This window comes from Loxodonta africana, chromosome 2 (assembly GCF_030014295.1).
Source record: "Loxodonta africana isolate mLoxAfr1 chromosome 2, mLoxAfr1.hap2, whole genome shotgun sequence".
NCBI classification, from domain to species: domain Eukaryota; kingdom Metazoa; phylum Chordata; class Mammalia; order Proboscidea; family Elephantidae; genus Loxodonta; species Loxodonta africana.
Genome location: NC_087343.1, coordinates 49,913,825 through 49,935,401, shown reverse-complemented (window position 1 = coordinate 49,935,401; position 21,577 = coordinate 49,913,825). Strand labels below are relative to the sequence as shown.

The following is a 21,577-nucleotide window of genomic DNA, read 5'->3' as shown; positions in this document are numbered from 1 at the left end:
CACACCCTCCCCCCAGCCAATTTCACCAAAGGCACTCTGCTCTTTTTCAATTTGTTTATACTGCCTCATAATAGTTAATTTGCTCAAAAGATTCTGGAGCTAAAACTCACTGGTTTAGAGCTAGTAGTTTTGGTACCCTTTCCCATATGTACATTTCACATGAGAGTATCAACAATACCTTAAAATCCACATTGTACGTTTTCTATATAAAATGTTAAGTCCCACATTGTTGTCATATTTATTTACTTTGCTTTTGTACCACATAAAATATATATTCAAACAAACCATTTGGCATACCAAAAAAAACCAAACCACTGCCATCGAGTTGATTCCGACTCATAGCAATCCTATAGGACAGAGTAGAACTGCCCCCATAGTTTCCAAGGAGCACCTGGTGGATTTGAACTGCCAAACCTTTGGTTAGCAGCCATAGCACTTAACCACTACACCACCAGGGTTTCCCCATTTGGCATATACCATTAAAATGTGTTTTTAAACTTGCCCTTTTGGATTAGTGTATCTTATTCATATCACAAGGGAGCAACTCAGATGCAAAGTAGAATCCATGCCATAGTTAATATGCTACACCTAAAAAATGAAACCTATATCAAGCCATAAAAGGTTTTATTCATGTTGGTCTTCAGTTCTCATGCACCATTTGATTTTATAAATATTTTCTTTTGTTGGTGCCTCATTCATAACAGTAAGATGTCAACTACTAAAAGTTTTTGCGCTTAAAACCTAATTCAAATAGTTTCTTAGACAAGCTCATTTCAAAAGCATTAGCCAATGTTCACATTTTCCCCCCTCTACATGAGTGCAGCATATGTGCTGACTCTGCCTTACCCCTCAGCCATGGCCGGCATGATTACTCAGTCATAGCCATGTTCCTCTGAGCAGAACAAGCCTTAGAACGCTTCTCAACATAGCACTCCTGGCAATAAATGGGGAATGTGTTAGTGCTGGCAGGCAAATGATGCTTATTGCCCTCTCAGCCTTAAAGGTAAGAGGATATACAGTTAGTCTGACACCAGATGAATCCTGGCAGACATGTTCCCTATTCGTTAAATATTTTCTGAATTGTCCAGGCAAATCTAATTAGGATGGTAAATCTGCATGTACATGCATATGTATGTGTGTGCGTGTGCGTGTTTGCGTGCGTGCGTGTGTGTGTGTGTGTGTGTGTGTGTGTGTGTGTGTACAGGAGCCCTGGTGGTGCACTGGTTAAGCATTTGGCTGCTAATCAAAAGGCTGAAAGTTCAAACCCACCAGCCACTCCTTGGATACCCTATGGGGCAGTTTCACTCAGTCCTATAGGGTTGCTATAAGTCAGAATCGACTCTAAGGCAATAGATTTTTATTGGTATATATGTAAGTATATGCATATGTATACATATATTAGGTTGAACCATATGAAACTACCAATATTCAACAATTTCTGACCTATAAAATGGCAATTTCAACCTAATACATATATGTATATATACACACATATGAAATACACCATATTTCTCATACAAATAATATGAGTTATTTCCTTTGATGGATAATTATATCAGTACTTCTCTTCTACCCATAGAGTGCAACACACAGAATCATTTCCTGTCTGGTTACCATGAAATAATGAGTCAAAAATAATCCAAGTGCATTTTCAAAAGGCTGAAATCTCCAATTATTACAAGTAAAATCACTGCAAGAGAGAAGAGCTATAGTTAGAATGTTTCTGTAGCACTACTGTGCTTTTCTTTATACTAAAATGGAAATCAACCTACCCAGCAATGTTGGCCATGGAGCTTAGCGCGTCATATCCCTGAGCAATTGTGACTCTTGGAACCTGGTCCATTGCCAGGACGGTAGTTTTTCTTTCAGAAAGTTTACTTAGCAAGTCTGGATTTTGGGCTGGGTAAATAAAACTAATCAGTGTTCCTGATGTCTTTAAAAGGTCAGCTTCATGAACACCCAATGTGGGATTAACCATAGGAGCTCGCACCTGAAAAAAAGTCACAGATGAAAAACATAAACTCTTTATTCATATTTTTTGGTAGACCGAACAATTTAGGTACTATGCCATGAACAAAATAATATTCTGGAAGTAAATCTTTCATCGATAAATTTCTAACTAAATTCTTAAGTAAGGTAAGACACACAAAGTTCTATACACTCTATCCTCTGACTGATGACTAATGGGCTGATTTAGGAGAAGAGCACACACCTGAGAAATACACAGTGTTGGACCAAACCAAACCCACTGCCATCGAGTCAATTCCAACTCATAGCAACCCTGTAGGACAGAGTAGAACCGCCCCATAGAGTTTCCAAGGAGGGCCTGGTGGATTTGAACTGCTGACCTCTTGGCTAGCAGTCGTAGAACTTCACCACTACACCGTCAGGGTTTCCACAGTGTTGGACAGACTTGACAATTAATTGTAGAGCAGTGAAAAAATATATAGGTTCTACAGCAAACTTGTCCTCCCAAAACCTACTACTCTGGTAAGATTAAGAGATACTAAAATAAGAGAAAATTTTTGTTATATGTTCGAGAATTTCAATTCTTGTTAATTTTGACAAGCATAAATACTCAGAGTAGTGAGGAGTTACGAACATTATAAACTAAAGTCTCCCTGGTAGTATGCATAATCAAAAACCAAACCCATTGCCATCGCATCAATTTCAACTCACAGCAACCCTATAGGGCAGAGTGGAACTGCTCCATAGGGTTTCCAAGGAATGGCTGGTGGATTTAAACTGCTGACCTTTTGGTTAATAGCTGAGCTCTTAATCACTGAGCCATCAGGGCTCCTGTATAAATTTACGTCATATCAAAATTCCAGATTAATATTTATAAAGGAACACATTTCAAACTAGTAGCCTTACTAAATTACATTTAGGCAAAAAGCTAAAATACACTCTAGTATGTTAAGAAGTATCACATAAGCCAATGAATCATACCACATGTCAGAAAATTTCAAATGTCTACTTTTTAAAAGACAAATTTTAAAATTCCATTTTAGAAGTGTTTTATGTGCAAGTTTAAAATCAATCTTCAAGTAAAGTGTATCACTTCATTCGCTCCCAGTTTGGAGCAGTGCTTTTAGGCAAATAAACACAGAAAACAGAGGCTCTGGTATTTACATCTTAAAAGGAGATACAAATGCAGGGTCAATATTTTCCTATCACAGAATTTTACCTCAATTTACTCGTGAGACATCTTTGTTATTTCTATTTTGGTTGCTGATCAAATGATACCTGTGATTCTAAGTCGTGGACTTCAATTAAAGCTCTCTGACAAGACCTATTTTCCTCAATGAAAATCTATAATACAGATTTAGTAAAAATTAGAGGACAACTTCGAATTGATTCTATTGGCTCCTATCAAATGCTCAGATGGGTCTATAGGCAACTGAGTGAGCCAAGCCAAAAGAATGTCTCCCTGCCTGTGTGCTTTGGATCACTAGTTCCTCGGGATATTAACAGGCTTGACTCAATAAAAGAGGCTCCAAGGTCAGGTAGTTTAGTAATGCTAGTAGTAAAGTTATACAAGTTTCTATATTACAGGATCTCTCAGTGTCTTTAACATGCTCACACATAATGTTACTCTTTAAAAGGGCACAGAGAATTTGCAAAAATTATTTGCAGCCTACTAATTCTTTCTTGTGGAACATCGCAAAAGGTTTTGATCCCTAGAACATATTTAGTAATGGATTTTATTTATTCTTGTATTTTTTCTAGGCTCTTTTATGATATCGAGTTATATCACCAAGCATCTGTCAACTTAAACACTTGAAAAGCTTTATTAACTGAGTTAAATTTCTCTCTATACCATAAACTTTAATTTTTAAACACGGTTGGAAAAAAACAGTCTTGCATCTTCTGCAAAACCACTATTTAAAACCTCGTCAACTCACTCAGTGGACACTATATAAAAAAACTATGTAACTGATTCCTCTTAGAAATGAATGTAGTACAAAGCTTATCTTTCCTGACAAAGTGAGAAGCTTATTCTAATTTGACAGTTAGACTTATATAACCCATATCTCTCTTTTTGCCTTGGTTGCAGGAGGCTCAGAATTTAATGCTCAATTCTAGCAGTCATCTTAGGCTAGATTCTTGATACAGTACTCTCTCCATTCTCCTAGATGATTTTTTACTTTAGACTTGAATCTACTCAAGCATACAGAATTCTATGATACATCACCTTAAGGCCTTTTATTAAAGTAGGTGAGGCTACTCGCCACTCAGTCCAACGCTGCTTTCTCCAAAAGTCATGCCATCTCTAGAAACAGCATTTATGTCAGTGTAAATCACTGTGCCTCCTAGTTATCAGAAGACGACTGTACCTTCAGGTCTAAGCTGAGCTCCATGCCTTCTCTCCATTCTAACAGTAGTTTAGATGCTCACTTGTGCGTATTTTTCCTAGCCAATTAAAAGGCAATTTCCATACAGCAAATGTAAAAATGTCTGAAGATCACTTTTCCTGTTCTCATGGTTAAATATCTATCACACTGCCTGATAAAAGTCCTACTGGAACATAAAGAATATTCACAACATGTAACTGTTTCTTTAAAAAGGGCATCCTTTGAAAATATGAAAAGCTATAGCACCTATAAGAAAGTAATGTAATTTTGCCATGAAAAGATTTTGAAAAGTCAGCATGCTGTAAATGGGAGGAAGACGGGGATAATTACCTTGACCACCAAATCAGAAGCCAGCACTTCCTTCGTCCCTTGGATTTGAGCACCTGCTGCTCTATAGTGATCATCCGAGAACTTGGAAGCTTCACCTGCGCCTGATTCCACAACAACATTAAAACCCTGCTTGACCAACGCCTGAACACCTGCAGGAGACAATGCCACTCGCTTCTCATTCTGGAAAATCTCCCTGGGGACTCCAACAGTTAGTTGTTTGTATGGAATTCCTAAAAACAAAGGAAAAAAAAAATTAATTTGATAAAAATAAAAAAACAGTGTTTAATAACACTTCAGAAAACAGAAATGGCAGTCTGTTTTTCAAAATACACTGCATAGACAAACTGCTATTCAAAATGATGTTCCTAACTCATAATCAGGTTCTTTTTTTTTTTTTTTTTATAAATGATGGAAATTTTTTTATGCCACTCTCTTGAAAATTCTGAATATTTTATTTAACCAAATAGCCTTCTCAAGGAACATGACTAGATTGTTTTATCCTTAGGAAAAAAATGGGTTGAGAGACCGCTCAGCATGCTAACTCACCCTCTTCCAACTAACTCTCTGGGGTTATAGTCTCCCTGTCCTTACCTTTAAGGAAAACAGAATGAGCCCTTTTAAGAACACTCTGCACTAGAAATGGATGACCTGTCACACTCAAAGTCCCCTTCCTGACAATTTGGCCACAGGCAATTCCTCATAGATTTCCAAGTGTTATATCTCAAGACCTTACAAGCCCAGCTACAACTGATTAGATCAGGGTTTAGCAGCTGGGTTAAAGATAATCATCTACAGGCCAGGCATGAGGAAAAGCAGCCCTTTAAGAAATGACCTTGCACAGGAACCCTGCCCAAGGACACTCCCTATTGACAACTGATTACTCAACCCAATCAGGTTCTCTCTTAGGGAATCTGAATGGGAGACTCACGGAAAGGGACAGGATGGGTCCCAAAAAACCCAGTGCCCTCGAGTCGATTCCGACTCATAGCGACCCTATCGGACATGCAAAGCCAATGTAAGCAAAGCCATGAGGTCATCAAAAGGAGGCCAGCAGCAAAAGTGGCAGAAAGATCAGTAGTGGACATGCAGAGTCACAAGAATGGTGACTTGTTAGCACAGCTATGGAATCCGGAACTATACTGCACTTTTCTGAGAAGTAGATGAAGGGTTTCCGGGATTCCTAATACTTCCCAAAAATCCACACAATAAACCCTCATCACAAAATATAATATACTGGGTCTCTGTTCCTCCAACCCAAAAGACCCAGTATAACACAGGTCAGTTTTAGCTAATGGACATTAATCTTTTCTGCTGTTTTAATCAACATGTGGGCATAGATTTTTTAATAAAAAGAATCTGCTTTTCCTTAAGGTTTACTAAAGTTTAGGAAATCTACTTTTGCAACCTAAACTCCCACCAGTAGTATGGCAGTTTGTTGTACTGTGGTGGCTTGCATGTTGCTATGATAAGGAAGCTATGCTACCAGTATTTCAAATACCAGCAGCGTCAACCATGGCAGACGGGTTTCAGAGGAGCTTCCGGACTAAGACAGATTGAGAAGAAGGACCTAGCATCTACTTCTGGAAAAATTGGCCAGTGAAAACCTTATGAATAGCATCGGAACACTGTGATATAGTCCCAGAAGATGAGCCCCTCAGGTTGGAAGGCACTCAAAATACCACTGGCGAAGAGCTGCCTCTCAAGGTAGAGCCAACCTTAGTGACATGGATGGAATAAGGCTTTCAGGACGTTCATTTGCTGATGTGGCATGACTCAAAGTGAGAAGAAACAATTGCAAATATCCACTAATAATCAGAACATGGAATGTACAAAGCAGGAATCCAGGAAAACTGAAAGTCGTCAAAAATGAAATGGAACGCATGAAGATTGATATTCTAGGCATTAGTGAGCTAAAATGGACTACTATTGGCCATTTTGAATGAGACAATCATATGGTATACCATGCCAGATGTTATGGATTGAATTATGTCCCCCAAAAATTTATGTTGTAAATCCTAACCTCTATGCCTATGGTTATAATCCCATTTGGGAATGGGTTGTCTTTGTTGTGTTAATGAGACAGAATTAGTGTAGGGCATATCTTGAGTCCATCTCTTCTGAGATATAAAAGAGATTAAACAAATAACCAGACCAGAGATGGGGGAGACAGATGCCAAGCCACATAAAGATCACCCAGGAGCAGAAGCTCAATTGCCTCATATGCATGGGAAAGCTGGACAATGAGTATGGAAGACTGAAGAATTGATGTCTTTGCATTACAGTGTTGATGAAGGATAATGAATATACCATGGACTGCCAGAAGAACAAATAAATCTGTCTTCGAAGAAGAACAGCCAGAATGCTCCTTAGAAGGGAGGATGGTGAGACTTCATCTTTCATACTTTGGACATGTTATCGGTAGGGCCAGTCCCTGGAGAAGGACACCATGCTTGCTAAAATAGAGGGTCAGCAAAAAAGGGGAACACCCTCAATGAGATGGTTTGACACAGTGGCTGCAACAACGGGCTCCAGGATAACAAAAATTGTGAGGATGGCTCAGGACCAGGCAATGTTTGTACACAGGGTCACCATGAGTCACAACCGACTTGACAGCACCTAACAACAACCTAAACTCTGAATACATTTTTTTAAAAAAGGAGTCAAATTATCTCTAGGGAGTAAGTTAATAAATGAGACCTTAGAGAGATTAAGTCAAACTAAAAATATTTGTATTTGAACATACTTAGATCCCACACTACTTAAGAATAATTTATAGTAAGCCAAAGGCAAAAACATGCTGAATTTAACTCCCTATTTGACAGAGAGGAAGGAAAATAATAAGAATCTAGGAAGTATTTTGAACTGATGTACAAAGTCATGGAAACCCAGGTGGCATAGTGGTTAACTGCTACGGCTACTAACCAAAGGGTCGGCAGTTTGAAACCACCAGGCACTCCTTGGAAACGCTATGGGGCAGTTCTACTCTGTCCTATAGGGTCGCTATGAGTCGGAATCGACTCGACAGCACTGGGGGTGCAAAGTCACATATAGTCATGCTTAACTCCTCTGGAATTCACTTATCAGACAACCCCAAATTATCTAGGCACTACATACCAGAAATCAAGGAAGCCACCAAAGACAACTGAAGTCAAAAGGCATTTAGGAGCCAACCTGAAGGGGCTCCTACTGGCCAAAGATGGGTCAATTTGAGCATCAAAAGGAATAATAATTAATTGCAGTGGAGTAAAACACATCCAAATAATTGCAATAAACACATTGAGTGCATGTTGATAAAAAATATATATTGTTTTAAACCTTCATTGTCAACGCTCGAGGAAGTAGCCTGTAGTAGACAGAATAACAGCCTCCCAGAGATGTCCACATCCGAATCCCCAGAATCTATGAATATGTCAGGTTACCTGCAAAGGCAAATTAAGGTAGCCAGTGGAATAAAGATTGCTAATCATCTGACCTTAATATAAAGATATTCTACTGGATTACAGTGTAATCACAAAAAAAAAAAGAGGGAGACAAAAGTCAGAGTCAAAAGGCTATTTAAAGGATGCTATGTTGCTGCCTTTGAAGATGGAGGAAAGGGCCACAAGCCAAGAAATGCAAGCAGCCTCCAAGGTAACTGGCAAAGGCAAGGAAACAGAGACGCCCCAGAGCCTCCAGATGGAATGCAGCCCTGCTGACACTTAATTTTGAGCAAATGAGACCATTTCAGACTTCTGGCCTTTAGGAGTATGGGATAATAAATTTCTATTGTTTTATGCCCCTAAGATTGGGGTCATTTGTTACAGCAGGAATTGGAAACTAAGATATAAGTGAAACAACTCTTTATTCCAAAAACTAGTAAATAATGGGAAAGAATCAAAACATTTATCTCGCCTTTCCAGAACTATCTCAGGACAACTAAATAAAAGAGGGAAAGTTTTTCTTTATAGAAAACTTCTAGCTAATAAATGAAGATGGAATAACAGAATGTCGCCATTTTGAAACCCATAATAAAACCTTGTATTTAATGATCCCCAAATGCCTGGCTGCTATAGCCTTTGGGTGAAAAAAATGATGGAAACTTCTAACAGATGAATCACAGTGACTGTGGCTAAACTCGTTGATCAAGTATCCTGACGCACTGCAACAGAAAGTACAGACAACCACCTATGAAGTAGTAGTGTCAAATAAAAACAAGCCTGAGTCTGTTAACACCTCCAAATCAAACTAAATGTTACAGAAAAATACAAGGGACAGAAAACCTGGCTAAACAACACCAAGAGATTCAATTAGCCAAAGCTAGAATGTAGGAAATTCTACAGGGCAACAACTAATTTCGTCAACAAGTACATTAAAAGGAAAAAACGGGAGGGGAATCTGTGGATCAAAAGAGAGCTTAGAGAAAACGTAGCAACCAAGTGCTCTATGTGAGCCCTGTCTGGATCATTATTTGAACACATCAACTACTAAAAAAGAAAAAGAAACAATTGGGAAAATTTGCATACTGACTGAAATTACTTCTCATGCTTTTTAATGTGGTAATGAAATTATGGTTACAATAAGGGGGAAAAATCTTTATCTTTGAGAGAGAGAAAATAATTATCTAGGAACTAAACAAGAACCAGAAATTAAACAAACCAAAAAAAAGGCTTATACATAGTCAACATAGAGATCTTGATGTCCATGCACTTACAAGGACACTTCTCAGGTTCTCAATGCAGTCATTTATTTTACACACAATTTTATCACACCGGATAATCTGGCTGCCCAGAGCAGTTTAACAAAAAATCTGACTATAAAGTTGGGGGCTCAGCGGGTACCTTGCCAGTAGCAACTTATCATTTGAGAACAAGAAAACAAGCTATAAAATGTATTAAAGATAGACATAAGAACTCAGAAAGCCTTAGAGTTTAGAGGTCCTCATTGCATAGACAAACAGCCTACAAGCTTAAATAATGAACGAAGGCATTATTCCATGGGGCAAAGTCCGCTGGTTGCCCTCAAAAGATTCACTCTTTTCCTCTGCCTTAGTATCAGAATTCCATTTTCAGCCAGGTAAGCTGCCATCTGGACTAAAAGGCTAAATGTCCATGCCTCCCTTACAGCTAAGTATGGCCACATGTCTTGAGTTCTGGCCAGTGAGGTGTAGACAGAAGTGTTGGGGGGTACTTTGGGTGAGACTGCTTAAAGGAAGCTGACTCAGCTTAGAAGGGCCCCCTTTTAGCCTCTGCAACCCCAGAACAGAAGCAATCAGGGGTTAAATATAAGGGGAAGGCCTTGTAGGCCACGGGAACACACTTTGGCTTTTACTCTGTATGACCTGGAAAGCTAGTGGCAAATTTTGAGTAGAGGAGTGACGAGACCTTACATTTCAAAAAGATTATTCTCACTGTTGCGCTCAGAACAGACTGTAGAGGGGCAGAAGTGAAAAGCACAGAGGACATTTAGGAGATCAATGCAATAATCCAGGTGACACATGATGGTGGCCTGGACCAGAATGATAACGATGGCAACGGTGAGAAGAGGACAGATTCTAGATATGAAGTAGGGCTGGCCTATACCTATAAAAGGATTTAGAATAACTCCAGGGTTTCTGACCTAAGCAACAAAGATGAAGTTGCCATTTACTGAACTGGGGTATTGTGGTGTGGTATTACAGATCGAATAATACACTTAATTCCTAATTCCTGAGCATAGACGAGCCATACATGGAGTAATTCCCCCAATACTGACTAGGTAAGAGGAAGGGCTACTAGGAAAAACAGCTACTATGAGCAACGGGATCCCTGTACAATTCAATTGGTTTCTCTTTTTATTATCCTTTCTGTTAGCACCGGCAATCAGGAACTACTATACATGGAAAATATTTTTTAAAAAACACTCACTTGTTGATATAAAATGATCACTCACAAGCACCAGGCTTTAAAATCACATGGCTTTTCCTTCTATGTCTCATCAAGGAATCTATTAGCTTGTATGACTTAAAAGTTTGACTTACTTACACTGAAGTGAGACTTTACCTGGTTTTACAGGGGCTTTACACCGCAGCGCCTGATGAGAGTGAAATGTTCGTAAAAAATTCTTCTTCCCAGGCAGAACCTTATAGGACCCCAAATTGTTAAATAATGTACATGAACAGCCAGTCACCACTGTCTTCAGTAGGTTCGCCATGTTGATATGAGCTCTCACTTTCTGAATCCCCAATTTCCTTCAAGGTAAATCACTAAGAGAAAAGAAAATAAAATGTTTATGCACTCAGCAAAAAATAATTTGCCTTTTATACATCAAAAACATAAAAAATACTAACACAAAGAGCTTGGAGTGTAAGAGTTTTACATGGACATCTACAGAGGATGTATTTAAAAAACTCTTTACTTACAGAAGATGCTTCAAAAGTTTGTTTCCAAAAGTTTTACACACAGAAAAAAATGATAATAATCTTTTAAGGTTACAAGGGAAGGAAGGGGTGGGGAACAGAAATCACTAACTAGATAGTAGGTAAGTGTTAACTTTGGTGAAAAGAAAAACAACACACAATATAGGGGAAGTGAGCACAATCTGACCAAGGCAGAGCCATAGAAGCATCCTAGACATATCCAAATACCTTGAGGGACCAAGTTACTGGGGCCGAGGACTGGGGAATATGTTCTAAAGGGACATCTAGGTCAATTGGCATAACATACATCATAAAGGAAATGCTCTACATCCTACTTTGGTGAGTGGCATCTAGGGTCTTAAAAGCTTTCAAGCAGCCATCTAAAAGACATGTATTGGTCCCATCACGTTCAGACCAAAGGAGAATGAAGAAAATCAAAGATGCAAAGAAAATATCAGTCCAAAGAACTAACAGACCACATGAACTGCAGCCTCCACCAGCCTGAGTCCAGAAGAAATAGATGGTTCCCAGCTACCACCTCCAACCCCTCTGACAGGGATCACAATAGAGGGTTCCCGATAGAGCACAACAAAAATGTAGAACAAAATTCAAACTCACAAGACCAAACCTACTGGTCTGACGGAGACTGGAGGGATCCCCGAAACTATGGCCCCCTACTAACTCAGAACAGAAGCCACTCCTGAGGTCCACCTTTCAGCCAAAGATTAGACAGGCCTATAAACAAACAATAACACACGTGAGGAATGTGCTTCTTAGTTGAATCAAGTATAGGAGACCTAATGGGCAACACCTGCCCAAAAGCAACGATGAGAAGGCAGGGACAGAAAACCCAGGTGAATGGACACAGGAAACCTGGGGTGTAAGTGGAAAGGGGGAGAGTGCTGACACATTGCGGGGGTTGCAACCAATGTCACAAAATGATTTGTGTATAAATTTTTGAATGAGAAACTAATTTGCACTGTAAACTTTCACCTAAAACAAAAATGCTTTTTTTAATTGTTTTCAATGCAGATATTTAAAACTTGGAATCCATTTCCCACATAAACTGGAGTACTAAACTCACTGTTCAATTCCAAGACTAGGTCACATTAAGTCTATTTAATCCCTAATATAGCTGGAAATTTAAAAAAAAGGGGGGGACACCATTGCAATAGAGTGGAGTCCCATCTTACATGAAAGTTATCTTCTAAGCCAATGTCCAAGAAAAACTGCATATATTAAATGTTACCCTTGAATTTCCCTTAAATGGTCTAAAATACTGTACAGTACAAGTAGTAGCTTGTATCCTCTCCAGTACAGCAGGATGTTCATCCTGTGAGACCCCCAGAAGTAAGGCTGACTGAGTAAACACAAGACTGATATTTGCCAAGTGCACATCTCGAGAAAATTAAACATGCATAGGATATGACTCTACTACAAAAAAACAAAGACCATAGTATCTTTATCACATTAGGCTGTGTTTGCAGATGTGGGCATAACTAAGAACTCTTCCATCAGTGGTTTTCACAAGTTGGTCAGTACCAACTTTTGCCAGCTCTATCTTACTGAATGAAAGGTCAGTGGTCTTTTCATTGTTATTAGTGGCTACCTCCATCACCCTCTTTGGCAGCTCCCCAGGAGCACATGGTTTACAATCAAGAAACGTGTGCATCAGGGTTGTGTTCTTTCACCATAATTACTCAATCTGTATGCTGAACAAATAATCCAAAAAGCTGAACTACATGAGGAAGAACATAGACTCAGGATTGGAGGAAGACTCATTAAGAACCTGTGATATGCAGATGACACAACCTTGCTTGCTGAAAGTGAAGACTTAAAGCACTTATGAATAAAGATCAAAGACTACAACCTTCCATATGGATTACACCTCAACATAAAAAAAAAACAAAAATCCTCACGACTGGACCAATAAGCAACATCATGATAAATGGAGAAAATGCTGACGTTGTCAAGGATTTCACTTTACTTGGATCCACAGTCAATACCCATGGAAGCAGTAAGTCAAGAAATTAAACGATGCATTGCATTGGGCAAATCAGCTGCAAGAAACACAAAAACCAAAACCAAGACCTCTTCGAAGTGTTAAAAAACAAAGATGTCACCTTGCGGACTAAGGTGCACCTCACCCAAGCCATGGTGTTTTCAGTCGCCTCATATGCATGCAAAAGCTGGACAAGGAATACAGAAGACCAAAGAAGAACTGACATCTTTGAACTGTGGTGTTGGCAAAGAATATTGAACATACCATGGACTGCCAGAAGAATGAACAAATCTGTCTTGGAAGAAGGACAACCAGAATGCTCCTTAGAAGCCAGGATGGTAAAACTTCATCTCATGTACTTTGTACATGTTATCTGGAGGGATCAGTCCCTGAGAAGGACATCATGCTTGCTAAAGTAGAGGGCTAGCAAAAAAGAGGAAGACCCACAATAAGATGGATTAACACAGTGGTTGCAACAATGGGCTCAAACATAGCAATGATTGTGAGGATGGCAACGGACTGGGCAGTGTTTCGATCTGTTGTGCACGGGATCATTATGAGTTGGAACCGACTCAACGGCACCTAACAATAACAACAAGGACACATGGAAGGCATTCCCACCATCCTCATGATTCCTAATGTTCCTCCATCCTTCTCATCTTTCCTTCAAAGGTAAGAAGAAGCGGAAGACCTAGGACTCTATCAGTCAAGCTAAGCCAACACCGCCAAAGATGCCATTAGGCTTTGCCCATCTTGAGGGCCCCTGCACAACCTGCTGCAAGCAGACTCCACACTCTTCCAGCCTCCAGAGGAGAAGGGTCTACTTCAGAACTGCTACCACCCCCTCCCTGAAGTAACTTCTTGCAAATAGCAGAAAGCAGTATTGGTAACAGAAATTCTCAATCCAGGTGGCGCTTATTCTTAAAATGCCTTTACTTCAACAAATAGATCAGAGGGGAGAAACTCAGAGGCACAGCTATTAGGAGCATCTAAAGAATCAAACTGGAGTAGGTCACAATACTTGGAGACAGAAAAGTCAAGGGATCAAAGAAAGAGATCACAGCCTCTGGGAGGGCTTAGAACAGGAAGAGAAAAGCATTCAAGACGGAGAAAATATGAAAAAATTATGCAAGAGTGAGCATGCAAAATGTGTTCAGGAATGCAATAAAAAAAATTATACGGCTATTTCTCTACATTCGAATAGCAAGTTTTACATTTTCAAAGTATTTCTACCCATGATATTTCATTTCAGTCCTAAAGCTTTTCTGAGTCCATAATTCAGTCACACATTCAACACATTCACTGAATTTAAGCCAAGAACTGAGGGAGATATAAAGATATATAAAAGATATTTCTTGTCTTGAGGGAACCCTTTTTCTACCATTACTGAATGCCCTAGTCCTTTCCATTCCTCCCCACTTACCCTAGTTTCTCTTCTTGGGTTATTGAAGCTCCCAACAATACAGCTCTAATGGGACTGACAAGGCTAACCCAGACATCATCAGCAAAAGAACAAAGCTAGCAATAATAGAGCCAGTGTTTTAAGTCAGCTACTCACTCACTGTTTGACCTGAACCTCTCTGAGCCTCAGTCTGCTCATCTATAAAAGGGTAGGAGAGCAGGTTTCCAGGACCCTTTCCATTCTATAACTTTACGATTAGATGAGACATTGCAATGCTATGAAGCTCAAGTCCTAGTTCGTGGTCTGGAGTCTGGAAAACCTGCCCTCCCCACTTAAAAATTAGTAATCTGACGCTGAGCAGATCCCTGGCTCGAGCAACACACATCAGTAGGCCACAGTCTTTCAGAGACAAATTCTCACAAAAAATTCCACTTGATTCAAGCTATGAGGACAGGAGGTAGCTTACCGGAAGGAATCCACATCACTGAGCCTAAATCAAATAGAAATGGCACTGAAAGATATTTAGAGACTATCTGAACCATTTTATTGTTGGCAAGTACATGTTTACAGAAAGGATAATCCTCTATCTTAACTGTCACGTTTCCGTTATCTTCACTAACTCTTTCTGCTGTTTTATTATCCATGGGCTCCTATGCCTCTCAGCAGTAGTGGAAAACTTTGTAACTCAAAACTGAAAAAACAGAATATCATTTTTTTTCAAGTATGGCATTTATATGCCTTTAAAGTTATTTAGGTAACTAGGAAGCCCTGGGGGGAGAAATAGTTAACATCCTCAACACCTAACTGAAAGGTTGGCTGCTAACCGAAAGGATGCTGGTTCTAGCCCACCCAGAGGAACCTGGAAAGAGAGGACTGGCAATCTATTGCCAAAAAATCACCCATGGCAATCCCTATGGAGCACAGTTCTGCTCTGACACGCATGGGGTTGCCATGAGTCAGATTCGACTCCATGGCAACTGGTTTGGTTTTTGTTTTGATTTAGCTGACAATTTCTTCTATTACATATTAAAATCCTTGAGGGTAATCACCTGACCTAGAGAGGGAAGACACCACAGAAGTTGAGAGTGAACCTGGAGCCAGTTTGGGCTGGAAGCCTCTGATCTGCAACTTATTAGTTGTGTGACCTTGGCAAGTCACTTAGCTTCTGTGAACCTGATTTCGTCATCTTTAAAACGGGGTAATAACAGCACCCACCCTGTTGAAGGGTTGTTGCAAGGATGAAGATGATCACTACAGGTGAATTCTTAGAAGGGTGTAAGGCCACAATATCCTCCTTAGCTTTTATTATTTTTCACTTTGGTATCACCTCTGGCCCAGTACTTTGCACAAAGTAGAAGTCAACAAATATTTGTTGACTGAATGAATGAATAACTAGGACTAGGTAACTTTAAGTCTGGCACCTATGGAACACATTCTCCAAAGAGTTTCAGAAAATTCCCTTTGAAAAGGAAATGCCTATGTAGCCTTGTGGAAAACTGATTCCATCTGCAAAGGTGAGTGAGCAGCCTGAGCACACCTGTTGATAAGTCACGCTAAATTTTCCAATTAGAAGAAAAAAAAGATCTGAGGTTTGCAAATAAAACGGGAGCACTTTAAATAAGGGTAAGTGGACACTCACGCCCCACCGCTCCAAGCAGTCTGTCTCCTAAGACTCCTGACAGATCCCTTAAGGACTGCCCTGCACCATAGGACGAATAAAGGACGCCTGGAACCACAAATGAGTCACGCTTTCAAAGCGCGACATACCAACAAGGGCACCATACCCTACAGAAACCTAGGCTGGCAGGTGGAGTGACCTCGCCCAAAGCCACTGGTGCAACAGCCCCTGCCACCGAACTGCCACCAGGCTACCAGCAGCACGGGACCGCTATTTATAACCTTCCCCAGGAAGCCAATTTGCGGACACTGCAAAATAGTCATTCCGGCTCTGGAGTTTGAATCTGCCCTGCCCACACCGCCCCCTCCTCTGCCTCTACCCCCTCGCCAGCCCGGGCCCCAGGGAGAAGCCTGCACCGACCACCACCACCCCACCCTGATATACACTCACAACTTTTGTTCGCCCCTGTGTCTCCAGCCGGACACTGCCCCAAACTCCCTCAGGGTTCAAGCACAATTTTCGAGGCATCCAGCTGCCCTATCTCTGAACGCACCCTCCATCTAGAGTCCTCTGTATCCCCTCCCCCCACATCTTGCAAGCTGAAAGGGCCCCACACAACGCCTGGCGCCCCTCACAGCTCCAAGATCTGCACCTGCAAAGCTGCCGCCCGTTCCCCTGCCCCCTGCGGGGACCCAGTTCCCGAATCGCCCGCCTACTCTCTTCCACGTCGCCGCAACCGGAGACAGAAAAGGGGGCCGAAGAGGTACAGTTGTCTTTCCCAGCCAACGCCTCCGGCCTGCGGCCGACCGGGACGGCGCCCCTCGGCCTCACAGGGGGCGCCGCGGTCCGCCGGACAGCGCTGCCGACCCGCCCCCTTCTGCTCCTTGACAGGTCCCCTTCCCCGTCAGCGCAAGCCCCGCGCCCCTTCCCTGGCTGCTGCCCCAGGCGCGCGCCCAGGCTGCTTGCCCCGCTCACCTGGGCCGGGAGGCTGCGCTACTGTGCCCGGCACCGCGGGCCGCAAGGGGACGCCGCGCTGGCAGACCCGGGCTTCGGCCCCACGGCCCTGCGCCTCCAACCCGGAAGAACAGAGCCCCAACCCCGCGGCAGTGATGTCCACGTGACCGCGGCGCAGCCCCCTACTGGGCCCGCACCCCGCTTCCCGCCGGGCCTTCTTCCCGCCGGGCCCCTTCCGCCTACCCACCGTTCCTCCGGCGAGAAAGTGACCTTGCTGAATGCCCGCCATGCACATAAAAGCCAGTTACCCCAGGGGCCCTTCACCTCTCCTCGGTGGCGGCCAAGACCTCTTTGTCTCCCGCTCGACCCGCGGCCCCCCCGCCCCTCCTCGATGCTTTCCCTTGGCCCGTCCTTGTCAATCAAACCTGGTGCCAAACGCGGGATCTCGAGTTCTCAGGGATATATTTGTCCTCTCTTCCTGGAAGGCCAATTAATTACAAAGTGCGGTTTCTTTTCTTGTGTCCCACCAGAACAAGTAAGTGGATAATAGAATTCCATTTTTGGTACCTGCCTTTCTGAGGCTTTCTAGGAAAAATCAGAACTTCTGTATCAGGAGCATACCCAAGGGAAAGAGGAGCAGGCCGGGGTGGTGGAGAGCGGGAATGGGGGAGCTGTTTTTCCATTCTGGCCAAAGAGGAGGAGTTAAATTCCTCTCAAACGATGTCAAGGCCCGAAAATTAACACACGTCTGCGTTCTTGTCTTCCAGCTTCAGAGCCGGCCTAGAGGAAGCCTTGTGCTGCTGCTGTTTATTCACATCCAGCTGCTGGAAAGCACCGTTGGTAGACATTGTTACGTTAGCTGGCTAGGCAGAGGCTGACTTCCACGACGGTATTAAAGGACCCCAAGATATAATGACTAAACTGTTCTCGTAATTCTGTTAGTGCGCCGGTGTGTTCTGATTAAAAGTGGGAGGACGAAAATACAGAATATAAAATGGTTCATCTACCCAAAATGAGTCATCATGAAGGGTCATGATGATTTTGCTTTATATATTTAAGACAAGTAAAAAATGATGAATCTAAAAGTCAAAAGGGCAAGAAAAAGAAACGGTAGCCAGATTGCAAAAGAAGTAAAATTCTCTCTATTCCCTGATGACATGATCCTATACATAGAAAACCCCAAAGAGTCTCTAAGAAAACTTCTAGAGCCAATAGAGGAATTTAGCAAAGTCGCAGGATACAAGGTCAAAAACAAAAATCGGTTGGGTTTCTATATACTGGCAATGAGAAATCTGAAAGGGAAATTATTTCGTTTATAATAGCGTCTAAGAGAGTAAAATACCTAGGAATAAATTTAATCAGGGATGTGAGAGACTTATACAATGAAAATTATAAAACACTGCTGGAAGAGATTAAACAAGCCTTAAATAAATGGAAAGATCTTCTATGTTCATGGATTGGAAGACTTAATATTGTTAAGATGTCAATACTACCCAAAGCTATCTATAGACTCAACACAATCCTGCTCAAAATTCCAACAGCCTTCTTTACAGAAATGGAAAAACCAATCTTCAACTTTATATGGAAGGGCAAGAGGCCCAAATAGCTAAAGAAATGTTGAAAGAGAAAAACAAAGTAGGAGAACTCACACTTCCTTATTTTTAAAATGTATTACACAGCTACAGTAATCAAAACAGCCTGATACTGGTATAACAGTAGACACATGGATCAACGGAATAGAATTGAGAGTCCAAAAATAAATCCACGATCCCCTGGCCAACCTGATTTTTGACAAGGGTGCTAAGTCCATTACTGGGAAAAGAAGAGACTCTTCAATATAAGGGGTTGGGAAAGTGGAATTCTACATGCAGAAAAATGAAACAGGATCCATGCCATGTACAAAACAGGATCACAGCATACATAAAAATAATTCAAAATGGATTAAGGACCAAAATGTGCAAACTAAAACCATAAAATTGTTAGAAGAAAATGCAGAGGCAACACTGTCAGTCCTAGCTTTAGACAATGGATTATCTAATATAATCACAAAAGCACCAAAAACAAAAGACCGAATAAAACGGGACCTCATAAAATTTAAAAACTTTAATTCATCAAAAGACTTTACCAGAAAAGTAAAAAGATAAGCTGCCAACTGGGAGAATGCAGTGCGATGGATCAATTTTGTGTGGCCTTTCTAACCATTGTCTTGTAACTCCCACCCAAGTGATTGGACAGGCCTGTACAGATAGGGTAATTGTGGCCTACCAAAGGGACTGGTCAGTTTTGCCATCCCACTGGGCTTGAAGTGAGCCACCCTAAAGAAGGGGAAAAAAAAGATCCCACCACCACCAAGGAAGAAGAGCCAGCACATCTTTTGGACCTGGCATTCCTGTACTGAGAAACTCCTAAAACCAAGAGAGAAAGAGCTGTAACACTGAAGACAGAGAGAAGCCATGGCAGAGAGCTGGCGGCAGACGACAGTGTGGTGGGCTTTCTAGCTCCTGGAGGGAGAAAGGTGAGTGCCTTTGGGCAGAGGCCAAGGGCCAGGGAGAGGTGTGACTGCAAGCACGGCTAGGAAGAGGCTGTCTTGTTGAAAACTGTATCCTGAGAGCTCCTGAGCCTGAATTGTAACTGTTACTTTCCTAATAAACCCCATAATTGCCAATTTGTCTGTGAGTTCTACGTGGCCATTATAATGAATCACCGAACCCAGCAGAAAAGTAGAGAGTATAGTGGGAGGGACGACTGGTGTCAGAATTGGTAAAGATGGTGAAGAGAGGAGGCATGTCTGACCTAGGCCTCTTAGGAATCAGCCTTGGGCTGTTGATCTTGATTCTCCTTCTCCTTTGTGAAGTTAGAGGAGGTCAGATGCTGCCCCCATGCCATTTTTACAGAGACTATCTTTGGAAATCATATATCCAGTACAATATATGGTTGCCTGGAGAAACAGAGGAAGGAGAGTCAGGAATAGGAGGAGGATATCGACGTGTGGCTAATAGCCTCCATGAACACCTGCCTCCTCTGCCATGAGACCAAAAGAACTGGATGGTGCCCAGCTACCATCACTGATCATTTTGATCAAAGAATCCTGATCAAAAGGGGGAAAATGTAGAACAAAATTTCAGATTTTCATGAGATTCTGTCATTTTGGAGCCCTGGAGGCTAGATGAACCCCTGAATCTATTGCTCTGAGATAATCTTTAATCCTTAAACCAAAAATATCCCCTGAAGACCATGGTCTCAGGGAATATCTAGCTCAATTGGCATAACATCGTTCCTAAAGAAAATGTTCTACATTCTACTTTGGTGAGTAGCGTCTGGGGTCTTAAAAGCCTGTGAGGAACCATCTAAGATATTCCACTGGTCACAACCCTTCGGAAGCAGGGAAGAATGAAGAAAACTAAACGTACGAGGGAAAGATTAGTCCAAAGGACTACCGCCACTGACTGCTCTGACAGGGATCACAATAGAGGGTCTCAGACAGAGCTGGAGAGAAATGTAGAACAAAATTCTGACTCACAAAAAAAGACCCGACTTACTGGCAGGACAGAGACTGGAGAAACCGCAAGAGATAGAACCTTGGACACCCTTTTAGCGCAGTAATGAGGTCACTCCCAAGGTTCACCCTCCAGCTAAAGATTAGACAGGCCCGTGAAGCAAAATGACAAGGGGTACGACACCCCAGGGGCGGGGACTAGAAGGCAAGAGGGGACAGGAGAGCTGGTAGTAGGGAACCCAAGGTTGAGAAGGGAGTGTTGTTAACCAAGTCATAAAAAAAATGTGTACTAACTTTAATGAGAAACTAGTTCTGTAAACCTTCAACTAAAGTACAATAAATATATATATATTTATATCCTGAAGTCTTCTTAAAACCAAACAATAGTTCAGCTTAACTAGTAAAGAATGTCTGCCATGAGTATTATGCTCGTTTAAGATCTAGCTATATGGGATCAAATTGAAAACAGCAATTCAAATGTTTTCATAGGAACCTTAGTTATGTTAATGAGGGAGGAACAGCTCAGAAAAGGAGAGTGAGAATGGTTGTACAACTTGAAGAATGTAACCAATATCACCTAGTTATGCATGTAAAAACTGTTGAATTGGTGTATGTTTTGCTCTGTATATTCTTAACAACAACAACAAAAATAAATTATAAAAAAAGAAAAGGCATAAGGGAAAATAGTAGCTCCATATCTTTAAAAAGAAATTAACCTCCTTTAAAAGTCACCTATATGAGACCAAACTGTCAACAATTACTTTAAAACAAAGATGAGACTGTAAGGGGCAGGGAAACTAGATTAATGAAAACGGAGCAACCAGAATGGAAATAATGAGACTCTTCACCCGTTGTGAAGAATGTAACCAATGTCACTGAACAATATGTGTAGAAGTTGTTGAAAGCAAACCTAAATTGCTATGTAAACCTTCACTAAGAACACAATAACATTTAAGAAAGGAAGAAGAAATGAACTGCAGAGAAACCCTTACTTTGGGACTGTCTCTTGTGTTTAACCAGGACACAAGGTCATTCCATTAATTGGCT

At 41.4% G+C, this 21,577-nt stretch overlaps 1 protein-coding gene and 1 long non-coding RNA gene across 3 annotated transcripts in view; one reads left to right on the top strand and one right to left on the bottom strand.

Annotated features, from left to right (window-relative positions):
• NNT (nicotinamide nucleotide transhydrogenase) overlaps window positions 1-17,170 on the bottom strand; it is a 124,852-nt gene extending 107,682 nt beyond the window's left edge. The window contains exons 1-4 of one of the 2 annotated variants that reach the window (XM_010588132.2): window positions 17,056-17,170; window positions 10,703-10,905; window positions 4,686-4,915; window positions 1,773-1,990 (exon numbers count right to left, since the gene is read on the bottom strand). In XM_010588132.2, the coding sequence (XP_010586434.1) occupies window positions 1,773-1,990; window positions 4,686-4,915; window positions 10,703-10,853 (599 nt within the window). In that variant the 5' untranslated portion in view covers window positions 10,854-10,905; window positions 17,056-17,170. Of the gene's footprint in view, window positions 1-1,772; window positions 1,991-4,685; window positions 4,916-10,702; window positions 10,906-13,324; window positions 13,349-17,055 lie in introns of those variants that run through there. The other variant, XM_064271802.1, reaches the window with a different exon arrangement.
• Window positions 17,171-17,229: 59 nt separating this feature from the next.
• LOC135228127 (uncharacterized) lies at window positions 17,230-17,955 on the top strand. The gene is made up of 2 exons (XR_010318458.1): window positions 17,230-17,569; window positions 17,802-17,955. It is a non-coding gene; the product is annotated as an uncharacterized LOC135228127 (long non-coding RNA).
• Window positions 17,956-21,577: the final 3,622 nt, after the last annotated feature.